The following is a 15,714-nucleotide window of genomic DNA, read 5'->3' on the forward strand; positions in this document are numbered from 1 at the left end:
GTGAGTGATAGTAGCTCCATGCTAGCACTTCAGCATACAGTGATAGTAGCTCCATGCCAGTATACACGTTAATATAGAACCTCCTTGGTATACACGATGTTGAGTGCTAATTAAAAGTTGTTAGTATTTTTTTATGGCCTGTAGATTCATACACTTTAAAAATTAAAATATCATTTTTAATATAGATGTTTATGATACGACACCTAGCCTTTGTCTGTTTGCAATAACTTAACCCCATTAAAGACTAACTAGGTTTAGTTTGAGAAAAGAAATCATACATGCAAATATTTTTGATGATAAATCATTAGTACTTTGAAAAGTTAGAAAAGGCAAGGTGTCCCCAAACTTTCGATGTGGATATGTAGACTGATGTAAAAAGGTTGCTCATCCATGCATTGTCATTTGATTATCAGGTCTTCCTTCCCTTGTGATTGTCTACTGCTGTTGTGGCCCATGTCTTTGTATTCTCTGTGTGGCTGTGTCTCTTTAATTCACAGAATAAACACATTGGAAGTTGTGCATTGGTGGGAGAAGGTACGAATCTATAGCTAAGGTATTCAATAGAATACTGGCGGTATTTTTTCTTGTTCTGTGCCATTTTGCTCATATGTTGCTCGGGTTTTCCAATGTGCAAAAAGAAAAGAAAAAAAAACCTGTGTTGCACGGGTCACATATTATGCAGCATGTAACTTTTTGGCATTAAATAGGGCAGAAATAATTTAGCAGATTTTTGAATGGAGTTTGATCTGACATTGTTTTGTGCTATTCCAGGCAAATTAAACCTGGTAAATGTCCCATGTTTTGGGATTTCACATTTCCTTTTATTCATAGACTTCAGAAAGCTGACAGAAACACTGAAGTACAGAGTATGGAAACGATACACCGTCTCGTCTAGTCTCCTTGGTGTAAATTCGACTTTATTTCAGACACATAGGTCCATATCAGCAAGGAAAGAGAAATATAAAAAGTAAACTACGAGGACAAGACAGCACAGAAATATGTACGAGATCACGGCAGTTCACAAGTCCACAAGTGATTAAAACACGTACAGACATTTGTTCCAATGTTTCCAGAAACAAGAGGAATACCTTGTGTCACTTTGTGTAGGCTCACTTAAAGCCATTATGATTACATTTTTTGAATCAATTAGCCAACACATAAATTTATACATAAAATTCCTCAACACAGCATGGAAGGTGGGAACATTGCTAGTCACAAACATTATGACTTGCACTTGTCCATCTTGGGAGCTTAAGCAAGATTCTGAATACATCATTAAATGCCACCTGAAGCTTTCTCATTTTTGCTTTACTATAACTGCACCACAGATGGGCTGTATAGAGTGGAGTACAGTAGGCTTTAAAAAGAGCTGTTAACATCATCTGTACACATATGAAATTTGCGTGCCAGCATATTGACTAGTTTGCAACACTGGCGCTGCACATCATTGTCATCACATAAATCATTCCTGATGATATGACCCAGATATCTTACTTTGTTCACCACATTTAGCTTCTGATCCTCCTTGGTTTTAGCAATCATAACAACACTCTTTTTAGAGTTAAATTTAATGTCATACTGCACACCATAACTTGAGCAGACTCTGAGCAGTTGCTGTAAGCCAGCACTATAAGGAGACAGGACGACTAAGTCATCAGCGTACACCAGATGGTTAATAAGACTATTCCCCGCTATACATCCAGTCTTACACTCTTTTAGCTTTTTAGAAAGATCATCCATATAAAGGTTGAAAAGAACAGGTGACAGTATTCCACCTTGTCGGACCCCATTGGTCACTAGGAAGGGTGCAGATATACTCTTACCCCATCTAGCTTGCATGGTTTGATGCGAATACCAAAAATGCAAGATCCTTATCAAATATGGAGGGACCCCTCGCTCTTGTAGTTTAACAAACAATTTACCATGATTAATTCGGTCAAATGCTTTGGACGCATCAAGGAAACACATAAATATTGTAGTTATGTCTTCTATACTTACTAACAACTTCCTTCAGTGCATTTATACACAAATCTGTGCCGTGTTTATTTTTAAAACCAAATTGATTGTCAGTGGATATTATGTATTCTTGAAGCCTATCCAAGAGAATTCTTTCTAATACTTTGGAAAGTATGCTAGCCAGGGCAATTGGTCTGTAATTTTCTATGCTGGATATTTTACCAGTTTTGTCTTTGACAACTGGCACTAATAAGACAGACAAAATAGAGTCAGGTAGTATGCCATGCATTAACAATCCAGAGAAACACATGGCAAGTAACACTGAAATCCTATGGCTAGCATATTTCAGATGTTCTGCTGTTATTTGGTCAAGGCCACATGCTTTGTTCACTGCCAATTTCTCAAAGGCATAGCACACTTCATCAGGTCTAATCACCACACCATCATTGTTAGAGATATCACCAACATTAAATTCACAACTCTTAACACAGTTAAAAATATCCCTATAATGTTTTCTCCACAGTTCAGCAATATTTTCTGCCGCGCATTTCACAGGAAAACACCATAGAAAACACTATAGATGGTCATATCTCCATTATATCACCACAGAATCACAAATATATTAAATGATCAACTTACCAGGGTCTTCACTGTTGTTGTTGATGGATCCATCTGCACTGCACAAGTTTTAAATGCAACACATTGTAGGATGATGATCTATCTGGTTTTGAATTATCACTTGCCTTTTGAAAATTGCGTCTGTTATTGAGTTACCACAAAAGTAAACAAGGATACATGTTTAGGTTTGTTTATTTATAGGCTACTTAATTTATTTAGGCCTATATGTCGTTATTTAAAGAGACAGAGATAGAGAGAGGGGGGGGAGAGAGATATCTAGGTCCCCTAGGCTTGAAATTATTTATTGCCTGATCACAAGTCACAACTCTTGCTGAGAAAACAAACCAATAAACGTGACAGCTTTGATATGAGGGAGTTTGTGACGAAAGGGGGAAATTAAGAAGATGGAAAATATAAAGTTCATCCCTGATGTGGAAAAGTACAGTGAGCTGTCAGCATTGTTTCTACAAGGACTCACCACTGTCTGTGCCTGTGCCGGTGTGGGGGGGTTCTTCAACTCCTATTAACACCATGGAGAACAGAATGTTACTGAAAGGGCAGTTGGGGCAGAATGCACAGTGACCAATAATGGAATAGTCTAACTGTGACTAGCCATTCAACTTTGTGGCTACTCATAATTGCTTTTGCCTCAAATGTTGAAAAGTTAATCAAATGTGTAGATAACTAATTAATAGGCACATTACATGTCCATATAGAAGGCTGGGGTAGCCAATGTAAGCAGTATGTTTTAATTGTACAACATAATATCCACAAACACTAGCCCACCACAGTGCCCAGCCATATGATTTGCTTTACCTTGTAGTTGGTTTTTAAGTTGTCCCACTTTTTGGAGGCCTGCATGGCAGTCACCTGCCCCTCCAGCCACATTTCCTTCACCACCTGCCTGTAGGTCCCAATTAGCTTAATTCTCCATACCTATTTATAATAACAACATTTTAATCCACAAATACTTACTCCCAGTCTATTTGGCTGCATTTCTCTTCCCACTGAAGAGATGATCCAGTTTAAGCATCTGTAACTTAAGTAAAATGAATGAATGATATTCCTAAAAGCTGGCAATACAACAACAAAGAATGAAGAAATAACTAATGCAAACTGAGCAGAGGTTACGCTACAACGTTAACTTTTTACAACAGCAGCGTAACGTTCATAGTTCGCCTATGGGTTTAACATATTGGTTTAACTTAAGTAAAAGTCAAAGTGTTTTATTTATCAAATGCACAGTATAACACAAGGTCATTCTGAACAATGAAATTCTTAGGACAAGGCAAGCAACAACTACGTAGTAGGCATGAGAAAAATAAAGAAACATATCAAATATTAAATGTTAAAAAGAGTCACAAATAGGGGCAAAAATAACAAAAAAAAATAGAGCAAAAAAATAGCCAGAAATATAGCCAAACAAATGTCAAATAAGGGCAAAAATAGCAAAAAATATATATATAAATATATATATATATATATATATATATATATATATATATATATATATATATACATAGTATTAGAACATTAACAGCAGTTACAGAGCCAGTAAAGATGGGCAATATGGACAGTAAGAATAAGAGTATTAAATATTATAAAAGAGTATTAAATATTATATAAAGTGTAGGAGTGCTATTCTGTGGGTGAGTATGGGGAGGAGGAGTAGGAGGAAATCCCTGACCTGGGCCTTTCACTCCTGCTTTTTCCTACCCACTGAGTTGATCATGTGATCAATGTGATCACTGCTGGTTGAGAGGCCTGATGGCCTGGGGGTAAAAACTGTTTGTGAGTCTGGTAGTCCGTGCCTGGATGCTTCGGTAACGTCTACCAGACGGCAGCAGTGAGAACAGTTTATAGCTTGGGTGGCTGAAGTCTTTTGTGATTTTCCGTGCTTTCCTGAGGCATCGTGTAAGGTATATGCTTTGCACGGTGTCCGCTGTCTTCACCACCCTCTGGAGGGCCTTACGATCAGCAGCGGAGCAGCTGCTGTACCAGGTAGTGATGCAGCCAGTGAGAATGCTCTCAATAGTGCACCTGTAGAAGTTAGTGAGAGTCTTGATAGACATTCCAAACTTCTTGAGTCTCCTCAGGAAGTATAGGCGCTTTCGGGCAGTTTTTACTACCGCATCCGATTGCCTGGACCAGGAGAGGTCATCACTGATGAACACACCGAGGAACTTGAAGCAGGAGACTCTCTCCACTTCAGCTCCATCGATGTGGATGGGGGCGTGACCCCCCCCCCCCCCGTCGCTTCCTGAAGTCCACGATCATTTCCTTAGTCTTGCAGACGTTGAGAGAGAGGTTGTTCTCCTGGCACCATTCTGTCAAGGCGCTGACCTCCTCTCTGTAGGCGGTCTCATCGTTGTTGGAGATGAGATGGTGGTGTCGTCTGCAAACTTAAAGATGGCGTTGGAGCTGCGCGTGGCCACACAGTCATGCGTGAACAGGGCGTACAGTAGGGGACTGAGTACGCAGCCCTGCGGGGCTCCGGTGCCCAGGGTCAGTACAGAGGAGGAGAGGTTACCCATTCTCACTACCTGGGGTCTGCCCGTCAGGATGTCCAGGATCCAGTTACAAAGGTTAAGACCCAGGGTCCTGAGCTTGGGAACGAGCTTAGCAGGCACAACGGTGTTGAATGCCGGGCTGTAATCTATAAACAGCAACCTCACATATGTGTTGCTCTTATCCAGGTGGGAGCGGGCGGGGTGCACTGTCAGGGCGATGGCGTCGTCCGTAGATCTGTTGGGCCGGTCTGCAAATTGAAGGGGGTCCAAGGTGTCAGGAAGGGAGGAGCAGATGTGGGTTCTGACTAGCCGCTCGAAGCACTTCATGATGATAGGGGTCAGTGCTACAGGGCGGTATTCATTCAGGCAGGTGATGGAAGGTTTCTTTGGTACGGGGACAATGGTTGTCTGTTTGAAGCAGGTGGGGACTGCAGACCGGTTCAGGGAGAGGTTGAATATAGAGGTGAATACCTTCGCTAGCTGGTCGGCGCACGCTCTGAGGACCCGGCCTGGAATGCCATCTGGCCCTGGTGACTTCCGAGGGTTAACTCTTTCAAAAGCTCTCCTCACGTCAGCCGTTGATAGGGACAGAGTGCAGTCGTCCTGGTCCTCTGCTAGCCTTACACTAGGGATGGTGTTGCTCGCCTCAAACCGTGCGTAAAAGGTGTTGAGCTCGTCAGGAAGAGAGGCGGCGGGCTGGGCATCACTGCTATTGATATACATATAAGCATATTAGCAAGTTATGGCAAAAGATGGAAAATGCTTAATAAACAACGGTAACTTGCATGATGATCTGCGTCTCTTGTCGGTCATGTTGATCGTTTGTTTTTGTGAACGGCCGAATGGTGCGTCGCTTTAAATGTTGCTGCCGCAAGGAATTGTGGGACGGCATTATCTCCTTTCCTTTCGTAAAGGATGGTCCAGTGTATCCTATGCTAAAGGAGCTACGTAAGGAAGCACTGAAGCACCTTTCCTTAGCATTTAGAGAATTCCAACAGCTCTTATCATGGCTGCCGCTTAGATACTTCCGGGTCATTTCACTCAGTTAGGAACCTTCCTAAGCCAAAAAGACAATTCGACCGCAGCGTATATCTGTATATTAGGCAACATTGTGCCACACAGGGCCGAGAGTCTGCAGCTTTTCATTCCAACCAAACACACACAGCAGCTGATTAACACATCCTCCACCAGACAGGATTAAGTAAAAAGTGAAATCACCCTCCTCCCTCCCTTCCCCTGCCCAACTGTGTAGCCCATGTGCCTGGTCTGGGGAATTTCCCTTTAAAGGCCTGAAGAAGAGAAACAGACTAGAGAAAGAGAAAGGAAACATTAGCAAATGAAACTAACACTTACTCAGCATTCATGAGAATTTAGTTCATGGATTCGGTCCAGATTGAACAGCTCGAGCAGAGCTGAATTTTACTGGGCAATTTGAATTCTAGTGCATGGCTTTAGGTTTAAAGCTTTTTCTTTTAGTTCTGTTTTTACTTGTATTTCTGCTGCCAAATGGTGATCATTTACCCTGTTTTTGCCCAGGGACACACAGAATATATTTTACATGATATGATCTCTCCACAAAATCTTCTCCATTATAAACCCTTAACTTGTCTTATTTCATTTCTTACTTTCTTACTCACTTACAATTTACAGTTTCCCATTTGGCAGACGCTTTTATCCAAAGCAACATACAGATGAGATTTGAATACAACACAAGCAAGGATCTAGTCAGGAGAGAACAACGAGAGCAAGTGCCATAAAGCTAAGTTCTGGTCCAACAGGACATAGGTGCTATGAGGCAATGCATAGAGGCAGATAGAGTTTTTTACACACTTACTGTATATTACATTGTAAATGGTATTTACCATGTAAATTGTAACTCCAATTTTGGCGTTTTTCATATGATAGCTACAAACGAAAGATCACATGGTTTCTCTATGGATTGAGAGAATTCTCCGACTTCTTGAGCTTATGAAACCTTTTTAAAAAAAAAAAAACAGCTGGACAAACTGAAAAAGGCCAGGTGGTGAAGCTGACAACAAGGCTGTTCTTCTTCGTTTTTGAGAAGCTGACATTTTGTAAGAAACAAGGTTTTCACCCGACAGCGATGGCATTAAACAAACGTGTGTTTACATGTCAGTAAACACGTGAAGAATGATGCATCTTGAGAATTGCAAAGTCGGCCACACTTGAGTATAATGGTTCTTACTGCATCATGTCTGTCAGAGCTAGACAGTCGTATGCTTTCATTGCCAAAATGTGCTTGGATTTTCAGTGTGTCATTGACGTAAAGGTACATTCATATACTGTATATTTTGTTTGCCTGCCTTTCCTACTTAGAACCGTACTTAATCGTACCCTTGTGCCCTGGACATTACACCTATCTATTGTAGGAGATGAATTCATCCCATCAAAGCTCCCTCTCCTCCATGAGTATTACAAAGACGCAGAGTCACGCTCACTTTCTGCAGCCTTGGATTACTCACTAAGAACAGCTTCCCTAAACTGAAGCTTCTGCATAAGTCGGTTCGATTCCGGGAAATCCAGTCAGTAGGGGAAGGAGGGAAGAAGGAGGGAAACGAGAGATCGAAAGTATTTCAGCAGTTGGACAGCCGGCTGTGTGGGTGTCTCTGAGCGTGTATAAAAGAGGGCAAAGTCTCCTCCAGTCACAACAATCACCTCAGCAGTCAAGACTGAAGACACATCCTGAGTCTGAGGCAGCATCCTTCTACAGCCGGCACAATGAACTCAGCGGTCATCGCCTCTCTCGCCTGCCTGCTTGTCCTCCATGTAGAAGGTAATGTGTCTTTTACTCAATTCAGTAAATCTAGGGAACAGCACTGCAAGGCTTTGACTTACTGTGTCTAAGTTTATGTGAAGGTATGGGGGGATTTCTGTGCCAATAATGGCAAATATACAGTACTGTGCAAAAGTCTTAGGCACCCTAGATTTTTTATATACATTTTGTCTTAGATATTTATTTATTTGTTTTCTGCATTAGTGTGTCAGTAGACTGCTCTTTATAGTAAACTTTTTTGGTAGCACTTTACAATAAGGGTCACTAAGTTAAGGGTTATTTAATGCTTAATAAGTTTCTGTTTTTTGCATTCAACAATCTTAATAATATCTGTGAACTGTAGTATTTATTTATCTTTTTCAATTTATATTTCTATGTATTTTATAACGTTTATTTGTGATTATTGACACAAAAATCCCTCCATATGCTCTACTATCTGCAGTTACTTTGCACTGTTATTGTATTTCTTAGAGTCTTGTCCTTTGCGATGCTGTTTGCATCTCACTGTAATGTACCATACCAGACCTTAACAATGCTGTATCCCTACTCTCCACAGGGCAACGACCCGCTAGATCTCAATGCAAATGTTTAAAAGGTGTGGTCAACTTCATCGACCCGAAACTCATAAAGGATTATCGGCCACACTACCCAAGTACCTTCTGTCCAGAGATGGAGCTTATGTAAGTAAATTAGCCCAAACTCATAAACCGTATTTGTTGCGATGCCATTCTTTTCATGTGCTGCTCTCCATCTTCTGTCTCTAACATTGTTCTTGTATTCCTCTCCAGTGTCACAACAGTGAATGGCAAGAAATGTCTGAATCCAGAGTCAAAACTTGGCAAGATGCTCATACAGAGTTGGAGAAACAGGTAAGATAAACTGGATTGAGCTATTAAAGACACACAAATCAATACTCATGCTCAAGGTAATTATGTCTCCATTGCTTTTTAATAATAACGCAATGACACATCTTGTTTCAGGTTTGAGAAGAACGAGGTGAGCGCCACAACTTCCGGTCCAATGGAAACTGTGACCTCAACAACAGCCCATACATCAACTCAGCTGTAGCTCTGTGGAAGAAGACTGACCTGAGCATTGCACTAGAAATGGGATTACGGCACTGAAAGACTTCTTAATCATAGCAGTTGTATGTCATTACCATGAAGCCATAAGTCATGAAGCAAAGTACATGGATCATACTGTCCAAAATGTTTTCGATGGCCAGTTATTTGTGTTCTCTTCACTGAATGTAGATGTAAATACTTAGTAGATAAATGTGTATATGTATATATTTAGTGCAGTTTTTGTATGTCTACTTTTCTATTTGTCGAAAAATAAACCATATTTTATTGTACCTTTTTTTGTCCTGTACTTCTGTTTCTATTTATCTACTGCACCAACCACGCAAATGTGTGTGTGTGTGTGTGTGGGGGGGGGTACCAGAGAATTCAGAGATACAACATCTTGGCTAGATCACTGTATATGCACAGCTATGCTCATGATTGTTTAGAGAGTGTTGAGATCCTGTACGGTATGGCCACAACAGATCACATACCTGTCTCTATGATATTAAATGTTGAGAGTCTACCTGAGTTGATCAGTTATGATAACCACGAACAAAGTGGGAAATTAGATTGGTCTAGGTTTACAGAAGATGACTTCTGGCATTACAATTCACTGACTGATAAGAGCCTAAGTAATATTGATATACCACTTGATGCTATTCTGTGTGGCAACATTAACTGTAAGAACCAAAACCACAATAATGATCTATGTAAAATGTATGATAAAATTGTGAATTGTCTAAATGATGGCAGTAAATCATTCTGCCAAAAAAGGTCTAAGGAAACTGGCGCTTACGCATGCGGTCTGAACCCGGCGTAACTCACTGTACTGCCCAAGCCCCTTCCTCCCACCTCTTACCAGATGGCCAATAGCAATAGATGTCAGGAGCCCCTTCTTCAGAACTGTCACCTCAAACACGTGACATTTCTGCTGTACATGCAACATAATGTATGTTCTTTACTGTGATGCGCGTTGGCATTTTCTCAACAGGTAGAAGTACCCGAATGCAAAGTGACCGACCTACTCCTGTGAAATATACGAGCTCAATATAATGAGCACACAGATGAAAAAAGGAGTCTAGCAGTAATGGAACACATGTAGGCTATAAATGCAGGACATAGCCACCATGTTGTCCTATATACTAAATACTTCCATTTACATTCAGACACTCAAAATTTATTATTGAGAATAGTTTGACCAGTTGGAAGCCCCTTTACCACTGCTTTTACAGAGAGTTAATGATGTTAGTGTTTCTTAGGCAGCCCATGGACTTTGTATCTCTCACAGAAGGATCCACTGTAATAAATATGACAAACACTGTGTGAAAGAAAAGGAAAGTTCTTGATTTATTAATGTGCAAACAAAAATGTAGAAGAAAAGTTCTTGAATTATTGACTGTTCAATTTAGATAAACTGTTAAATTTACCGGACTTCTTTCTGCGGATTGATATGATTGGACGTGGTCCTCCAGAGTCTATGATCAGAACTGCGTCCATAGCAGCGGTCTGTTATTCAGAAATAACAGACCGTAGAATGCCGTAATTGACCAATCAGAATCGAGTATTCAACAAAGCCGTGTAATAACTGATAGTAATATCTTTGGGGAATCAACTATTTTGTCACATTACTCATCCACAGCCTGTATCAGCTAGAACAACTTCAAAGCACAATCAAGTCAACCTCTCAAGGTGTTTACTGAGTTGTGTGGTGGTTCTTAAGCTATTATATGCATAGGCTTATAATCAGATCATAATCAGCATATTAACCATAACACAGAAGTCTGTCTTTCAAGAAAAAGGGATATGAGACGTTTTTAGCCAGATGATGTTTTTAATTCAACATGTTTGAAACTTAAGAATGATGATATGTACAGTAGTAGATTTGTAAAAAAAAATCATACATGCAAATATTTCTGATGATAAATCAATAGTACTGTGAAAAGTTAGAAAAGGCAAGGTGTCCCCAAACTTTTGACAGGCAGTGCATATGTGTAGACTGATGTAAAAAGGTTGCTCATTGTCATTTGATTATCAGGTCTTCCTTTCCTTGTGATTGTCTACTATTGTTGTGGCCCATGTGTTTGTATTCTCTATGTGGGTGTGTCTCTTTAATGGATCTTTTGCACTGATGGAGATGCCTGAAAACTTGCTCTATTTCACCTGAACACATGGCATTCCATTGGTCGGATGTACAAAAAACACTGTCTGTTTGTGTTCCGATGTCTAAGTTTGAGGAGATTTTTCTTCCAGTGGTGAGTGAACCCCTCTTGCATCTAGCCCCCCCTTTCCATGTGTGGTTGGTGCAGTAGATAAATAGAAATAGAAATACAGAACAAAAAAAATTACAAAATATGGTTTATTTTTCGACAAATAGAAAAGTAGACATACAAAAAACTTAGAAAATGTTTAGAAAAGGTTTCATAAGCCTAAATATATACATATACACATTTATCTACTAGGTATTTACATCTACATTCAGTGAAGAGAACACAAATAACTGGCCATCGAAAACATTTTGAACAGTATGATCCACGTACTTTGCTTCATGATTTATGGCTTCATGGTAATGACATACAACTGCTATGATTAAGAAGTCTTTCAGTGCTGTAATCCCATTTCTAGTGCAGTGCTCAGGTCAGTCTTCTTCCACAGAGCTACAGCTGAGTTGATGTATGGGCTGTTGTTGAGGTCACAGTTTCCATTGGACCGGAAGTTGTGGCGCTCACCTCGTTCTTCTCAAACCTGAAACAAGATGTGTCATTGCATTATTATTAAAAAGCAATGGAGATCTAATAACCTTGAGCATGAGTATTGATTTGTGTGTCTTTAATAGCTCAATCCAGTCTATCTTACCTGTTTCTCCAACTCTGCATGAGTATCTTGCCAAGTTTTGACTCTGGATTCAGACATTTCTTGCCATTCACTGTTGTGACACTGGAGAGGAATACAAGAACAATGTTAGAGACAGAAGATGGAGAGCAGCACATGAAAAGAATGGCATCGCAACAAATACGTTTTATGAGTTTGGGCTAATTTACTTACATAAGCTCCGTCTGTGGACAGAAGGTACTTGGGTAGTGTGGCCGATACTCCTTTATGAGTTTCCGGTCAATGAATTTGACCACACCTTTTAAACATTGGCATTGAGATCTAAGGGGTTGTTGCCCTGTGGAGAGTAGGGATACAGCATTGTTAAGGTCTGGTATGGTACATTACAGTGAAATGCAAACAGGAAAACAAGATTCTAAGAAATACAATAACAGTGCAAATTAGAGCATATGGAGGGATTTCTGTGTCAATAATAAATAAAAATAAACGTTATAAAATACATAGAAATATAAATTGAAAAAGATAAATAAATACTACAGTTCACAGATATTATTAAGATTGTTGAATGCAAAAACCAGAAACTTATTAAGCATTAAATAACCCTTAACCTAGTGACCCTTATTGTAAAGTGTTACCAAAAAAGTTTACTATAAAGAGCAGTCTACTGACACACTAATGCAGAAAACAAATAAATAAATATCTAAGACAAAATGTATATAAAAAATCTAGGGTGCCTAAGACTTTTGCACAGTACTGTACATTTGCCATTATTGGCACAGAAATCCCCCCATACCTTCACATAAACTTAGACACAGTAAGTCAAAGCCTTGCAGTGCTGTTCCCTAGATTTACTGAATTGAGTAAAAGACACATTACCTTCTACATGGAGGACAAGCAGGCAGGCGAGAGAGGCGATGACCGCTGAGTTCATTGTGCCGGCTGTAGAAGGATGCTGCCTCAGACTCAGGATGTGTCTTCAGTCTTGACTGCTGAGGTGATTGTTGTGACTGGAGGAGACTTTGCTCTCTTTTATACACGCTCAGAGACACCCACGCAGCCGGCTGTCCAACTGTTGAAATACTTTCTCTCTCTCTCGTTTCTCTCCTTCTTCCCTCCTTCCCCTACCCACTGGATTTCCCGGAATCGAACCGGCTTGGGCAGAAACTTCAGTTTAGGGAAGCTGTTGTTAGTGAGTAATTCAAGGCTGCAGAAAGTGAGCGTGCCTCTGCGTGTGCAATGAAAGCATATGACTGTCTAGCTCTGACAGACATGAGTAAGTAAGAAACATGATACTCAAGTGTGGCCGGCTTTGCAATTCTCAAGATGCATCATTCTTCACGTGTTTACTGACATGTAAACACACGTTTGTTTAATGCCATCGTTGTCGGGTGAAAACCTTGTTTCTTACAAAATGTCAGCTTCTCAAAAAAGAAGAAGAGCAGCCTTGTTGTCAGCTTCACCACCGGGCCTTTTACAGTTTGTCCAGCTGTTTTTTTAAAAAAAAGGTTTCATAAGCTCAAGATGTCGGAGAATTCTCTCAATCCATAGAGAAACCATGTGATCTTTTGTTTGTAGCTATCACATGAATACCACCAAAATTGGAGTTACAATTTACATGGTAAATACCATTTACAAGGTAATTTACAGTAAGTGTGTAATAAAAAAAAAACCAAAAAAAAACTCTATCTGCCTCTGTGCATTGCCTCGTAGCACCTATGTCCTGTTGGACCAGAACTTAGCTTTATGGCACTTACTCTCATTGTTCTCTCCTGACTAGATCCTTGCTTGTGTTGTATTCAAATCTCATCTGTATGTTGCTTTGGATAAAAGCGTCTGCCAAATGGGAAACTGTAAATTGTAAGTGAGTAAGAAAGTAAGAAATGAAATAAGACAAGTTAAGGGTTTATAATGGAGAAGATTTTGTGGAGAGATCATATCATGTAAAATATATTCTGTGTATCCCTGGGCAAAAACAGGGTAAATGATCACCATTTGGCAGCAGAAATACAAGTAAAAACAGAACTAAAAGAAAAAGCTTTAAACCTAAAGCCATGCACTAGAATTCAAATTGCCCAGTAAAATTCAGCTCTGCTCGATCTCTTCAATCTGGACCGAATCCATGAACTAAATTCTCATGAATGCTGAGTAAGTGTTAGTTTCATTTGCTAGTGTTTCCTTTCTCTTTCTCTAGTCTGTTTCTCTTCTTCAGGCCTTTAAAGGGAAATTCCCCAGACCAGGCACACAGTTGGGCAGGGGAGGGGAGGGAGGAAGGTGATTTCACTTTTTACTTAATCCTGTCTGGTGGAGGATGTGTTAATCAGCTGCTGTGTGTGTTTGGTTGGAATGAAAACCTGCAGACTCTCGGCCCTGTGTGGCACAATGTTGCCTAATATACAGATATAGGCTGCGGTCGAATTGTCTTTTTTGCTTAGGAAGGTTCCTAACTGAGTGAAATGACCCGGAAGTATCTAAGCGGCAGCCATGATAAGAGCTGTTGGAATTCTCTAAATGCTAAGGAAAGGTGCTTCAATGCTTCCTTACTTAGCTCCTTTAGCATAGGATACACTGGACCATCCTTTACGAAATGAAAGGAGATAATGCCTTCCCACAATTCCTTGCGGCAGCAACATTTAAAGCGACGCACCATTCGGCCGTTCACAAAAACAAACGATCAACATGACCGACAAGAGACACAGATCATCATGCAAGTTACCGTTGCTTATTAAGCATTTTCCATCTTATGCCATAACATGCTAATATGCTTATATGTTTTGAACTTTCAACAATATGTTAAACCCAGAGGTGAACTATGAACGTTATGCTGCTGTTGTAAAATGGTCAAAGTGAAGTTAACGTTGTAGTGTAACCTCTGCTCAGTTTGCATTAGTTATTTCTTCATTCTGAGCGTTGTTGTATTGCAGCCTTTAGGAATATCATTCATTCATTTGACTTCAGTCACAGATGCTGAAGCCCTTGCCTTAATAAAGGCCTGGATCAGCCAGAACAACTTCAAAGCACAATCAAGTCAACATTTCAAGGTGTTTACTGAGTTGTGTGGTGGTTCTTAAGCTATTATATGCATAGGCTTATAATCAGATCATAATCAGCATATTAACCATAACACAGAAGTCTGTCTTTCAAGAAAAAGGGATATGAGACGTTTTTAGCCAGATGATGTTTTTAATTCAACATGTTTGAAACTTAAGAATGATGATATGTACAGTAGTAGATTCGTAGGCCTAACATGTTATGCCTATCTCGCATGAATTTAACAATTATTTTCATACAATCATACTAATTGGGATTCATGTCGATAAATATGAGCGGACAGGAGGCTGAGCGTGAGCAACCATTCTCAATGTGACAACCATTTCCTTTCACTTTTCTGACTGGTAGCCTATATTCCTTTTTTATTTCAATTCCAACCTTGGTGATGAAGCAATATTTTTCACCGGGTTGTCCACGTTTATGAAATATCATTTTTAATGTATAATATAATATATTTTGATATACTGTAGATGTTTATGAGATATGCTGCCCGTCTTGTTTGGGGACACCTAGCCTTTGTCGGTTTGCAATAACTTAACCCCATTAAAGACTAACTAGGTTTAATTTGAGAAAAAAAAAATCATACATGCAAATATTTTTGATGATAAATCAATAGTACTTTGAAAAGTTAGAAAAGGCAAGGTGTCCCCAAACTTTTGACAGGCAGTGCATATATGCAGACTGATGTAAAAAGGTTGCTCATCCATGTATTGTCATTTGATTATCAGGTCTTCCATTCCTTGTGATTGTCTACTGTTGTTGTGGCCCATGTCTTTGTATTCTCTATGTGGGTGTGTCTCTTTAATGGATCTTTTGCGCTGATGGAGATGCCTGAAAACTTGCTCTATTTCACCTGAACACATGGCATAGAAATAGAAATACAGGACAAAAAAAA

General features: G+C 39.8%; 2 protein-coding genes across 2 annotated transcripts; one reads left to right on the forward strand and one right to left on the reverse strand.

Moving 5' to 3' along the window:
- The first annotated feature begins 7,758 nt into the window (after window positions 1-7,758).
- LOC139641119 (C-X-C motif chemokine 11-1-like) lies at window positions 7,759-9,214 on the forward strand. Its single transcript, XM_071515377.1, has 4 exons — window positions 7,759-7,878; window positions 8,435-8,558; window positions 8,667-8,747; window positions 8,859-9,214. Exons 1-4 carry the CDS (start codon window positions 7,824-7,826, stop codon window positions 8,944-8,946), a joined length of 348 nt encoding a protein of 115 aa, XP_071371478.1. The 5' UTR covers window positions 7,759-7,823; the 3' UTR covers window positions 8,947-9,214.
- A 2,054-nt stretch (window positions 9,215-11,268) lies between these two features.
- Window positions 11,269-12,817, reverse strand: LOC139641124 (C-X-C motif chemokine 11-1-like). The gene is made up of 4 exons (XM_071515389.1): window positions 12,648-12,817; window positions 11,985-12,108; window positions 11,796-11,876; window positions 11,269-11,684 (listed from the first exon to the last, which is right to left on the reverse strand). Exons 1-4 carry the CDS (start codon window positions 12,700-12,702, stop codon window positions 11,597-11,599), a joined length of 348 nt encoding a protein of 115 aa, XP_071371490.1. The 5' UTR covers window positions 12,703-12,817; the 3' UTR covers window positions 11,269-11,596.
- Window positions 12,818-15,714: the final 2,897 nt, after the last annotated feature.

This window comes from Centroberyx affinis, unplaced genomic scaffold (genome assembly GCF_046629955.1).
Source record: "Centroberyx affinis isolate AG114_WGS23_722 - 3 ecotype Tasmania unplaced genomic scaffold, CSIRO-AGI_Caff_v1 ptg000027l_1, whole genome shotgun sequence".
NCBI classification, from domain to species: domain Eukaryota; kingdom Metazoa; phylum Chordata; class Actinopteri; order Beryciformes; family Berycidae; genus Centroberyx; species Centroberyx affinis.

Bases quoted from the DNA above. Each gene is read 5' to 3' on its own strand.
- LOC139641119 (XM_071515377.1), top strand. From the start codon at position 7,824: ATGAACTCAGCGGTCATCGCCTCTCTCGCCTGCCTGCTTGTCCTCCAT. The intron at 8,559-8,666 runs GTAAGTAAATTA...ATTCCTCTCCAG, and splicing joins TGTCCAGAGATGGAGCTTAT to TGTCACAACAGTGAATGGCA. The intron at 8,748-8,858 runs GTAAGATAAACT...ATCTTGTTTCAG, and splicing joins ATACAGAGTTGGAGAAACAG to GTTTGAGAAGAACGAGGTGA.
- LOC139641124 (XM_071515389.1), bottom strand. From the start codon at position 12,702: ATGAACTCAGCGGTCATCGCCTCTCTCGCCTGCCTGCTTGTCCTCCAT. The intron at 12,109-12,647 runs GTAATGTGTCTT...TACTCTCCACAG, and splicing joins GCTTGTCCTCCATGTAGAAG to GGCAACAACCCCTTAGATCT. The intron at 11,877-11,984 runs GTAAGTAAATTA...ATTCCTCTCCAG, and splicing joins TGTCCACAGACGGAGCTTAT to TGTCACAACAGTGAATGGCA.